Genomic DNA, 13,063 nt, shown 5'->3' on the forward strand with positions numbered 1-13,063 from the left:
ACACACATCTCACTGTTACATGTATGCACCCCGTGTGTGTATTTATATATATACACATATTTTGTCTGCATATATATATATACACACACATCTCACTGTAATGTGTATGTATCACTGTGTGTGTGTATATTTGTATACACACATATACATCTTACTGTTAGATGTATGTAACCCTGTGTGTATATTTATGTTTATATATACACACACACACACACACACACATATTTTATATACATATATACACGCATCTAACTATGTGTGTCTATATATTTACGTACAAATGCATGTACACCTCACTGTTACATGTACATATCACTGCGTGTGTACATGCTTATATACATACATATACATCTCACTGTTACATGTATGTACCCCTGTGTGTGTGTGTATATATACATATAAATACTTTGTATACATACACATACACACACATATCCCTGTAATATGTAGTATCACTGTGTATATATATATATATGTTTATATACAAATATATGTATATCTCGCTGTTACATGTGCATCTTACAGTGTACATGCTTGCACACATACATATACGTCTCACTTACACACATGCACACTCTAGCCTAACAGTGATCAATTAACTTCCTGTTCATTTCCAGCCATCAGAGGCCACATGTCACATGTAGCAGAGGAAAGACCAGTATCTGCTTTTTTTATCATTCCAAACTGTGTGACCCTTTCTGTGTATAAATCAGACTCTTCTTAGTCAGTGTGAATAGATTCACCACAACCTTGTCATACTTGGAAAAACAAGCTCAAGTGGAGTTTACCATGAGCTTTAATTAAAATACACTCTATGTGGTCTGCCCAGCCTCACCCCCAACTGCAACCCGAAAAGCAGAGGGAGCCGCACCTCAGGGTCCTCAGGTCCCAGAGCTTTACCCCATCACCAGTGGCTGCGGTTGCAAAGAGATTATAAGCCTGGGATTGCTGGGTTGCAAATGATGACCCCTGTAATTATAAGGGAAAATCAAGGCATATTTTTTACAGGTTTAATTAATAAACATTTCCCTAATCATATCTAACAACACTGAATCTAAAGAAAGAAATTAACAAATAGCTTTTTTATTTATAAGAATTTTAGAATTGGACTCCAAAAACTTCCTTCCTGTGAATAATCGCTAGTGGAACACTCGGACCTTAAGAACTACCAATATATGTTTTCTCTATAAATAATGCCATGGAAAGTTACAGAACTACAAATGGCAAAAGGTCAAAAGATGATAACAACACACCAAATCTTTTAAAGTGTAGGTCACAAGACATATTCAATAAATTATCTGGAAGATGGTCTCAGTAAGGCATTTGAAGCTTGAGGTCAGTTATTAGTTTCCTGATCAAACCCTGAGACCCCCTGAGCAGGTGCCTGTGACACTGACTTGGGTGAAATGTGTCCAGCAGACACTGGCCCTTCCGAGGACCTGCATCTGGTCTGGTCACTGGGCCCTCACCCTCTCCAAGCTGCTGTCAGAGGAAGTGTTGCCATGATTTTCAGTGTGTAGTGGACTGAAACTGAACTCCATCTACAGAGCCATCTGGCCCCAAACATTACTTAAACATAACGTGCTTTATAATAATTTCCATCTTCCTACTATGTCAAGAATATCCAAACGTTAATGTTAAGACAAATCTAATAAAGTGTCCACAAGGATTTATGCTTAGGATACCTACAAGTGATTCTTCATTTACAAACAGGAAACAAAGGCTTATATAAATTCAATGACTAGAAAAACAAACGAATATGCATTGAGTCTTAACTCTGCACCCACAGCATTCTGAACACTTCCCATTCCCTCCTCTTCGCAAACCTGTGAAGGGTCACCTATTTCGCTCCCTTTTTCATATGAGAAACCTGACACACAGAGGGGCCCACCCACCGCCACCCAGCTACTAAGATCAGCACAGCACGCTGCTGCTGCTGCTAAGGCGCTTCAGTCGTGTCTGACTCTGTGCAACCCCATAGATGGCAGCCCACCAGGCTCCCCCCGTCCCTGGGATTCTCCAGGGAAGACACTGGAGTGGGTTGCCATTTCCTTCTCCAATGCATGAAAGTGAAAAGTGAAAGGGAAGTCGCTCAGTGGTGTCCGACTCTTCGCCGACCCCAAAGACTGCAGCCTACAGGCTCCTCTGTCCAAGGGATTTTCCAGGCAAGAGTACTGGAGTGGGGGGCCATCGCCTTCTCCACAACACAGCATAGTGATCCACAAACTGGAACTGGGTTAAGACAGCTTGATAACTCATAAGAGAGAAACAACAGACATCCAGCAGACACTTAGAGGTCACCTACTGAATGCTGGGTGCTCTGCAACACCCTGAATGTAAAAAGAACAAAACACAGACCTAGTTTAACAGAGAGATGAGTGTACAATTATAAGAGCTTACAACATTGCTAGTTTCTTGAAACTGAACAGTAAAAAATGGGAAAAAAATGGAAATAATATACAGAGGTCAAATCTTTCAAGGGGAAAAAAAGAATTTGGAAAAATATCTGATCAATCCAGTAGAGACTGAAGGAAAACAATGAAGCTAAGAATTCATGATAAATAGAAAGTGAAGTGTTCTTTTTAAAGATTGAAGAGAAAAACAAAATAAGATCAACTGATGAGTCATCATCATAATTTCCAACAGAGTGAGCTCAACAAATAAAAGAAAGCTTCCTAGTTGGATTTCAATAAAACACTTAAAATATATTAATTGTAATGGTTGAAAGTAAAAGGTGGGGGAAAATAGCATATGCTAAGTAAAAGGAGGAAAGATTGATTGTATAAATATTAAGAAAAAATAAAAGTAAGGCAAAGCACACCTTACTAGACTAGAGATCTCTTCAAGACAATTAGAGATACCAAGGGAACATTTCATGCAAAGATGGGCTCAATAAAGGACAGAAATGGTAAGGACCTAACAGAAGCAGAAGATATTAAGAAGAGGCGGCAAGAATACACAGAAGATCTATGCAAAAAAGATCTTCACGACCCAGATAATCACGATGGTGTGATCGCTTACCTAGAACCAGACATCCTGGAATGTGAAGTCAAGTGGGCCTTAGGAAGCATCACTATGAACAAAGCTAGTGGAGGTGATGGAAATCAAGTCCTAAAAGATGATGCTGAAAATAAAAGTTCTGCACTCAATATGCCACCATATTTGGAAAACTCAGCAGTGGCCACAGGACAGGAAAAGCTCAGTTTTCATTCCAATCCCAAAAAAAGGCAATGCCAAAGAATGCTCAAACTACTGCACGATTGCAGTCATCTCACATGCTAGCAAAGTAATGCTCAAAATTCTCCAAGCCAGTCTTCAACAGTATGTGAACCATGAAATTCCAGATATTCAAGCTAGATTTAAAAAAGGCAGAGGAACCAGAGATCAAATTGCCAACATCTACTAGATCATTGAAAAAGCAAGAGAGTTCAAGAAAAACACTTACTTCTGCTTTATTGACTATACTAAAGTCTTTGACTATGTGGATCACAACAAACTGTGGAAAATTTTTAGAGAGATGGGAATACCAGACCACCTAACATGCCTCCTGAGAAATCTGTACGCAGGTCAAGAAGCAACAGTTAGAACTGGACATGGAACAACAGACTGGTTCCAAATCAGGAAAGGAGTACGTCAAGGCTGTATTTTATCACCCTGCTTATTTAATGTATATGCAGAGTACATTATGAGAAATGTTGGCCTGGATGAAGCACAAGCTGGAATCAAGATAGCTGGGAAAAATATCAATAACCTCAGATACGCATTTGACACCACACTCATGGCAGAAAGTGAAGAACTAAAGAGCCTCTTGATGAAACTGAAAGAAGAGAGTGAAAAAGTTGGCTTAAAACTCAACATTCAGAAAACTAAGATCATGGGAAAACAATGGAAATAGTGACAGACTTTATTTTGGGGGGCTCCAAAATCACTGCAGATGGTAACTGTAGCCATGAAATTAAAAGACACTGCCTCCTTGGAAGAAAAGTTATGACCAACCTAGACAGCATATTAAAAAGCAGAGACATTACTTTGCCATCAAAAGTCCATCTAGTCAAAACTATGGTTTTTCCAGTAGTCATGCATGGATGTGTGAGTTGGACCATAAAGAAAGCTGAGCACCAAAGAATTGATGCTTTTGAACTGTGGTGTTGGAGAAGACTCTTGAGGGTCCCTTGGACTGCAAGGAGATCCAACCAGTCCATCTTAAAGGAAATCAGTCCTGAATATTCATTGGAAGGATTAATGCTGAAGCTGAACCTCCAATACTTTGGCCACCTGATGTGAAAAACTGACTCATTGGAAAAGACCCTGATGCTGGGAAAGATTGAAGGCAGGAGAAGGGGAAGACAGCAAATGAGATGGTTGGATGGCATCACCAACTTGACGGACATGAGTTTGAGTAAGCTTGGAGAGCTGGTGATGGACAGGAAGCCTGGTGTGCTGCAGCCCATGGGGTCGCACAGAGTTGGACACGACTGAGCAACTGAACTGAACTGAACTGAAAGTACGCCTAACTAGTAATTGTTTTTGAAAGTGATAAAAACAACTATATCTGAAAATATAAGCTATTGTTGCTCAGTCACCCAGTCATGTCCGACTCTTTGCGACCCCATGGACTGCAGCACGCCAGGCCTCCCTGTCCCTCACTATCTCCCGAGGTTTGCCCAAGTTCATGTTCATTGCATCAGTGATGCCGTCCAGCCATCTCATCCTCTGATGCCCTCTTCTCCTTCTGCCCTCAATCTTTACCAGCATCAGGGACTTTTCCAATGAGTTGGCTCCTTGCATCAGATGACCAAAATACTGGAGCTTCAGCTTCAGCATCAGTCCTTCTGTGAATATTCAGGGTTGATCTCCCTTAAGATTGACTGATTTGATCTTGCAGTACAAGGGACTTTTGGGAGTATTCTCCAGCATCACAGTTCAAAGGCATCAATTCTTAGGTGTTCTGCCAAATTTACAGTCCAAGTCTCACAACCACTATCAGCAGAGTAGTGTCTCTCTTTTCAAGAGCTCTCTAGGTTTGTCATCGCTTTCCTGCCAAGAAGCAATCGTCTTTTGATTTCATGGCTGCAGTCAACATCTGCAGTGATTTTGGAGCCCAAGAAGAGGGAATATGTCACTACTTCCACCTTTTCTCCTTCTATTTGCCATGCAGTCATGGGGCCAAATGCCATGATCTTAGTTTTTTTAATATTAATCTTAAGCTGCCTCTTTCACTCTTCTCCTTCACCCTCATTACACGGCTGTTTATTCCTCTTCGCTTTCTGCCATTAGAGTGGTGTCATCTGCATATCTGAGGTTGTTGATGTTTCTCCCGCCTATCTTGATTCCAGTTTGTAACTCATACAGCCCGGCATTTCTCAAGATGTGCTCAACATATAGGTTAAACAAACATGGTGACACCACCCTTATGGCAGAAAGCAAAGAGGAACTAAAGAGCCTCTTGATGAAGGTGAAAGAGGAGAGTGAAAAAGTTGGCTTAAAACCAAACATTCAAAAAACCAAGATCATGGCATCTTGTCCCATCACTTCATGGCAAATAAATGGGGAAACAATGACAGACTTTATTTTCTTGGGCTCCAAACCACTGCGGATTGTGACTGCAGTCATGAAATTAAAAGACACTTGCTCCTTGGAACAAAAGCTATGACCAACCTAAACAGAATATTAAAAAGCAGAGACATAACTTTACTAACAAAGGTCTGTATAGTCAAAACTATGGTTTTTCCAGTAGTCATGTATGGATGTGACAGTTGGACTCTAAAGAAAGCTGAGCGCCGAAGAACTAATGCTTTTGAACTGTGGAGAAGACTCTTGAGAGTCTCTTGGGCTGTAAGATGGTCAAACCAGTCAATCCTAAAGGAAATCAACCTTGAATATTCATTGGAAGGACTGATGCTGAAGCTGAAACTCCAATACTTTGACCACCTGAGGCGAAGAACTGACTCATTGGAAAAGACCCTGATGCTGGGAAAGATTGAAGGCAGGAGGAGAAGGGGACGGCAGAGGATGAGATGGTTGGATGGCATCACCAACTCAATGGACGTGAGTTTGAGAAAGTTCTGGGAGATGGTGAAAGACAGGGAAGCCTGGCGTGCTGCAGTTCATGGGGTCACAAATAGTTTTCACAACTGAGCGGCCAAACAACAAATTAGTTTATGTATGCGGAAAACTGAAAGCTCGTATGTAAATAAAGACTAGGTTGAAAAAAATCAGAAAATATTTACTGCTAAATCAAAAGGCCACTTGCTAAACTGGCAAATTACAACCACAGCGGCATTCAGAGGGAAATTTATAGGCTTAAACACATGTAAGAAGTGCATGAAATGGGTAAGGTTCACGCGCATGGTGCAGTGAAGCTGAGGTGCCGGGGACACATAGCGCTCAGCGCCACTGCAGGAAGGAGCACGCGCGCTGCAGACGGTGCTGTGCTCTGAACGCACACTGGGGGGGGCCACAGGGAACTCGCAGCGGCCAGCGAACGGAAACGCTTCCTGTAGCAAAAATCACTGCATTTCTTTAAAAAAGAGAAAAAAGTAAGACCTGGAGCTAATAAAATATCTATTTTAAAGCAAATTGTATCAGTTTGAGTGACTATTATTTCTGAACAGTATGAAAAGGCAAAATGATAGGATACTGAAAGAGAAACTCCCCAGGTCAGTAGGTGCCCAATATGCTACTGGAGATCAGTGGAGAAATAACTCCAGAAAGAATGAAGGGAGGGAGCCAAAGCAAAAACAATACCCAGCTGTGGATGTGACTGGTGATAGAAGCAAGGTCCGATGCTGTAAAGAGCAATATTGCATAGGAACCTGGAATGTCAGCTCCATGAATCAAGGCAAATTACAAGTGATCAAACAAGAGATGGCAAGAGTGAATGTCGACATTCTAGGAATCAGCGAACTGAAATGGACTGGAATGGGGGAATTTAACTCAGATGACCATTATATCTACTACTGCGGGCAGGAATCCCTCAGAAGAAATGGAGTGGCCATCATGGTCAACAAAAGAGTCCGAAATGCAGTACTTGGATGCAATCTCAAAAATGACAGAATGATCTCTGTTCGTTTCCAAGGCAAACCATTCAATATCGCAGTAATCCAAGCCTATGCCCCAACCAGTAATGCTGAAGAAGCTGAAGTTGAACGGTTCTATGAAGACCTACAAGACCTTTTAGAACTAACACCCAAAAAAGATGTCCTTTTCATTATAGGGGACTGGAATGCAAAAGTAGGAAGTCAAGAAACACCTGGAGTAACAGGCAAATTTGGCCTTGGAATACGGAATGAAGCAGGGCAAAGACTAATAGAGTTTTGCCAAGAAAATGCACTGGTCATAACAAATACCCTCTTCCAACAACACAAGAGAAGACTCTACACATGGACATCACCAGATGGTCAACATCAAAATCAGATTGATTATATTCTTTGCAGCCAAAGATGGAGAAGCTCTATACAGTCAGCAAAAACAAGACCAGGAGCTGACTGTGGCTCAGACCATGAACTCCTTATTGCCAAATTCAGACTTAAATTGAAGAAAGTAGGGAAAACCACTAGACTGTTCAGGTATGACCTAAATCAAATCCCTTATGATTATACAGTGGAAGTGAGAAATAGATTTAAGGGCCTAGATCTGATAGACAGAGTGCCTGATGAACTATGGAATGAGGTTCTTGACATTGTACAGGAGACAGGGATCAAGACCATCCCCATGGAAAAGAAATGCAAAAAAGCAAAATAGCTGTCTGGGGAGGCCTTACAAATAGCTGTGAAAAGAAGAGAAGTGAAAAGTAAAGGAGAAAAGGAAAAATATAAACATCTGAATGCAGAGTTCCAAAGAATAGCAAGAAGACATAAGAAAGCCTTCTTCAGTGATCAATGCAAAGAAGTAGAGGAAAACAACAGAATGGGAAAGACTAGGGATCTCTTCAAGAAAATGAGAGATACCAAAGGAACATTTCATGCAAAGATGAGCTCGATAAAGGACAGAAATGGTATGGACCTAACAGAAGCAGAAGATATTAAGAAGAGATGGCAAGAATACACAGAAGAACTGTACAAAAAAGGTGTTCATGACCCAGATAATCATGATGGTGTGATCACTCACCTAGAGCCAGACATCCTGGAATGTGAAGTTAAGTGGGCCTTAGAAAGCATCACTACGAACAAAGCTAGTGGAGGTGATGGAATTCCAGTTGAGCTATTCCAAATCCTGAAAGATGATGCCGTGAAAGTGCAGCACTCAATATGCCAGCAAATTTGGAAAACTCAGCAGTGGCCACAGGACTGGAAAAGGTCAGTTTTCATTCCAACCCCAAAGAAAGGCAATGCCAAAGAATGCTCAAACTACCGCACAACTGCACTCATCTCACACGCTAGTACAGTAATGCTCAAAATTCTCCAAGCCAGGCTTCAGCAATATGTGAACCGTGAACTTCCTGATGCTCAAGCTGGGTTTAGAAAAGGCAGAAGAACCAGAGATCAAATTGCCAACATCTGCTGGATCATGGAAAAAGCAAGAGAGTTCCAGAAAAACATCTATTTCTGCTTTATTGATTATGCCAAAGCCTTTGACTGTGTGGATCACAATAAACTGTGGAAAATTCTGAAAGAGATGGGAATACCAGAGCACCTGACCTGCCTCTTGAGAAATGTGTATGCAGGTCAGGAAGCAACAGTTAGAACTGGACATGGAACAACAGACTGGTTCCAAATAGGAAAAGGAGTTCGTCAAGGCTGTATATTGTCACCCTGCTTATTTAACTTAGATGCAGAGTACATTATGAAAAACGCTGGACTGGAAGAAACACAAGCTGGAATCAAGATTGCTGGGAGAAATCTCAATAACCTCAGATATGCAGATGACACCACCCTTATGGCAGAAAGTGAAGAGGAACTCAAAAGCCTCTTGATGAAAGTGAAAGTGGAGAGTGAAAAAGTTGGCTTAAAGCTCAACATTCAGAAAATGAAGATCATGGCATCCGGTCCCACCACTTCATGGGAAATAGATGGGGAAACAGTGGAAACAGTGTCAGACTTTATTTTTTGGGCTCCAAAATCACTGCAGATGGTGACTGCAGCCATGAAATTAAAAGACGCTTACTCCTTGGAAGGAAAGTTATGACCAACCTAGATGGCATATTCAAAAGCAGAGACATTACTTTGCCAACAAAGGTTCGTCTAGTCAAGGCTATGGTTTTTCCAGTGGTCATGTAAGGATGTGAGAGTTGGACTGTGAAGAAGGCTGAGCGCCGAAGAATTGATGCTTTTGAACTGTGGTGTTGGAGAAGACTCTTGAGAGTCCCTTGGACTGCAAGGAGATCCAACCAGTCCATTCTGAAGGAGATCAGCCCTGGGATTTCTTTGGAAAGAATGATGCTGAAGCTAAAACTCTAGTACTTTGGCCACCTCATGTGAAGAGTTGACTCATTGGAAAAGACTCTGATGCTGGGAGGGATTGGGGGCAGGAGGAGAAGGGGACGACGGAGGATGAGATGGCTGGATGGCATCACTGACTCGATGGATGTGGGTCTCAGTGAACTCTGGGAGTTGGTGATGGACAGGGAGGCCTGGTGTGCTGCAATTCATGGGGTTGCAAAGAGTTGGACATGACCGAGCAACTGAACTGAACTGACTGATTATACATTTGGGCGCCCCTGATGATTCAGCTGTAAATAATCCGCATGCAATGCAGGAGACCTGGGTTCAATCCCTGGGTTGGAAAGATCCCCTGGATGAGGGAAAGGCTACCCACTCCAGTAGTCTTGCCTGGAGAATCCAACGGACAGAGAAGCCTGGAGGACTACAATCCATGGGGTCGAAAAAAGGTGGATACGATTGAAGTGACTTAGCACACGCACTCCAGTATTCTCGGCTAGGAAATCTCATGGACACAGGAGCCTGGCAGGCTACAGTCTATGGGGTCGCAAAGAGTTGGACACGACTGAAGAGGCTGAGCATGCATGCACATTACAGACTTACATCACAAAAAAATCCAAGTATCTCTTTCAGACACAAAAAAGAGTAATAGCCAATAAGGTTTTTTTTAATATATATAAAAAAAGACATCTGCTGTGATTCTTAAAGATATCAATAAATAATAAAAAATACGTATGCACTTTCATTCTAAAAATAAGCCATTTAATGATATAAAATGGACTTCAAAAATAGGAAGACAAGGCCCTCATTTTTGTGACTGGAGGTAAAATGAGTTCAGTTCTGCTTATGCAACACGAGACTGCTGCGGTGATCCTCAGAAGAGGTCACGACAGGAACCCAGACGCTCACAAAGAGCTCCAGCGGCACCTGCCGATGAGGCTGCACTTGTCACCAAGCCGAAAGGAAATCAGAAACGACATATTTTTTATCCGAGTGGAAATGGGACTTTTGGGCCAATTGTGACTTCTGCTTCCCCTGAACTTGGACTTGCAGGACAACAGTTCCTGCAGGGCTCTGTTAAGTCAGAACACTTTGATGCCCACTGCATAACTGAACAGAAATGTCAGGGAAGTTTAAGAAAGCTATTAAGCCATGGGGTAAACCTCTAAACTTATACCCTCATCTTTTCATCCCATCATATACCGTTCAGATGTTTATTTTAAGGAAGTAAAACCAGTTCTTTTCCCACCAAACCCCTCAGAACTCCCTTCCCAACCTAATGCCTCTCATCCGACCGCACAGCGCAGGCTGCTGTGCCTGCTTCCCCAGCCCCACCACGACACGGCGGACAGCTCAGGACTGACCGGCTCCCAGGCGCCCGGGGAGGAAACCTCGTGTGGCCTGGCTGGGGGCCCAGAGCCCTCTGCTCCACTGAGCCTGGGGGACAGCGACTGGGACCAACCCCACAGGCACAGGAGCCAGAGGAACCTGCCCCTGGGGACATGCACACTGAGGCCTAGGAGCCTGCACACGCCTGCCCCTGGGGACACGCACACTGAGGCCTAGGAACCTGCACATGCCACTGAGGACTAGGAGCCTGCACACACCTGACCCTGGGGACACACACACTGAGGACTGGAAACCTGCACACACCTGCCCCTGGGGACACGCACACTGAGGACTAGGAGCCTGCACACGCCTGACCCTGGGGACACTCACACTGAGGACTCAGAACCTGCACACGCCTGCCCCTGGGGACACACACACTGAGGCCTAGGAGCCTGCACACGCCTGCCCCTGGGGACACGCACACTGAGGCCTAGGAACCTGCACACGCCTGCCCCTGGGGACACGCACACTGAGGCCTAGGAACCTGCACACGCCTGCCCCTGGGGACACTCACACTGAGGCCTAGGAGCCGGCACACGCCTGCCCCTGGGGACACTCACACTGAGGCCTAGGAGCCTGCACACACCTGCCCCTGGGGACACGCACACTGAGGCCTAGGAACCTGCACACGCCTGCCCCTGGGGACATATACACTGAGGCCTAGGAACCTGCACACGCCTGCCCCTGGGGACACGCACACTGAGGACTAGGAGCCTGCACACGCCTGCCCCTGGGGACACGCACACTGAGGCCTAGGAACCTGCACACGCCTGCCCCTGGGGACACGCACACTGAGGCCTAGGAGCCTGCACACACCTGCCCCTGGGGACACGCACACTGAGGCTTAGGAGCCTGCACACGCCTGCCCCTGTGGCCACGCACACTGAAGACTAGGAACCTGCACACGCCTGCCCCTGTGGCCACGCACACTGAGGCCTAGGAACCTGTATACACCTGCCCCTGGGGACACGCACACTGAGGACTGGAAACCTGCACACGCCTGACCCTGGTGATAGCAGGCGAGCCCCCTGCTGCAAGTACCCCCAGGTCTGTGCTGCCTGGCGTGGGGCATCCCACAGCAGTGCCGCCGTGCAGGATAGCGGCCCCAGCCACGCGGATGCCCCACCCCCTCACCCGAGACCAGAGGGTCCACACACACCCTGACGACAGAAGCAGAGATGAACACGAGCAGAGCCAGAGGCTACCTGCAAAGCTGCCTCTATCTAGGAAGCAGCAGGGCCCCTGAGGTCCCAAAGGCTGGACATGGAGTCGGGGGTTAGTGTCAGCGGGGCCCCCGAGGAACTGAAGGCCAGGCGCGGGTTGGGGGTGTATATTTTAGCAGCAGGCTGGGTGGGCAGGGTTCCTGGAGAGGCAGGAGTGGACGGGGGCCAAGGCTGACGGGGAGCTGGACTCACACCTACATCCTCTGGAGGTTTGTGTTCGTGGTGTTAACCCCCTTCTGGGATTTTATATTCAAGTCAGTCTGGGAACAGAGGAACCTGAGACCCAGGGACCTGTCCAGACCCTCCGGCAGGAGTCAGGTCGACCTGCTTCTCTCTTTCCTGCACCATCAAAGGCCCCATAAAGTTAAGTTCTGTCTGACCACGTGGAAGGACATGTGGCTGCAGCTGAATGCCGTCTGCTCCGACCTTCCAGAACAGCACAAGCATCCTGTTCTCATCGCTGGGAGGGGCACTCTTTTCTCTCACCTTACTGAACTTAAGTGGACTTACCTGGTGGCTTAGACGGTAAAGAACCTCCTGCAATGCAGAAGACCCAGGTTCGATCCCTGGGTTGGGCAGACCCCTTGGAGAACGGAATGGCAACCCACTCCAGTATTCTTGCGTGGAGAATCCCAGGGACACAGGAGCCTGTTGGGCTACAGTCCATGGGGTCGCAAGAGTCAGACACGACTGGGCGACTGACACACTTTATGGAGCTTCAAGAGTCAGATTTGCACGAGTGAGCGTAACTCACACCCACATCTCCCACCTTGCCGGCCACAGTTTCTTTGAAAGCAGACATCGTTTCTGTAATAATTCAGCCTGACTTTCAACTGCAGGAAGCACAATTCTATACGTTTCTCCTTAACACTCATGGGAACAAAGGAATTGTGTGAAATTAGTTGCATATGAAGATTAAGAGTTTTCTAAGGCAATGTCCACCAGCCCTCATAAATTTATATTTTTAAAAATAGTTTCCATTTAGTGAATTTAGCATATGCTAAGAAATTAATATACATTATAGTATTTAATCCTTATAACAGAGGGAAGCATTATATGCAAAAGGTTAAA

At 44.9% G+C, this 13,063-nt stretch overlaps 1 protein-coding gene across 18 annotated transcripts in view; it reads right to left on the reverse strand.

Annotated features, from left to right (window-relative positions):
- WDR27 (WD repeat domain 27) overlaps positions 1-13,063 on the reverse strand; it is a 178,087-nt gene that overhangs the window by 117,348 nt on the left and 47,676 nt on the right. For 6 of the 18 annotated variants that reach the window (XR_011568601.1, XM_070796557.1, XM_070796561.1 and 3 more), the window contains exon 23: positions 872-969. The exons of the other annotated variants lie outside the window; for them this stretch is intronic. Coding sequence is in view for 5 of the 6 variants with exons in the window: in XM_070796557.1 (XP_070652658.1) it covers positions 872-969 (98 nt within the window). In the remaining variant the exon portion in view is untranslated. The remainder of the gene's footprint in view (positions 1-871; positions 970-13,063) is intronic. 18 annotated transcript variants of the gene reach the window in all.

This window comes from Bos indicus, chromosome 9, assembly GCF_029378745.1.
Source record: "Bos indicus isolate NIAB-ARS_2022 breed Sahiwal x Tharparkar chromosome 9, NIAB-ARS_B.indTharparkar_mat_pri_1.0, whole genome shotgun sequence".
NCBI lineage: Eukaryota > Metazoa > Chordata > Mammalia > Artiodactyla > Bovidae > Bos > Bos indicus.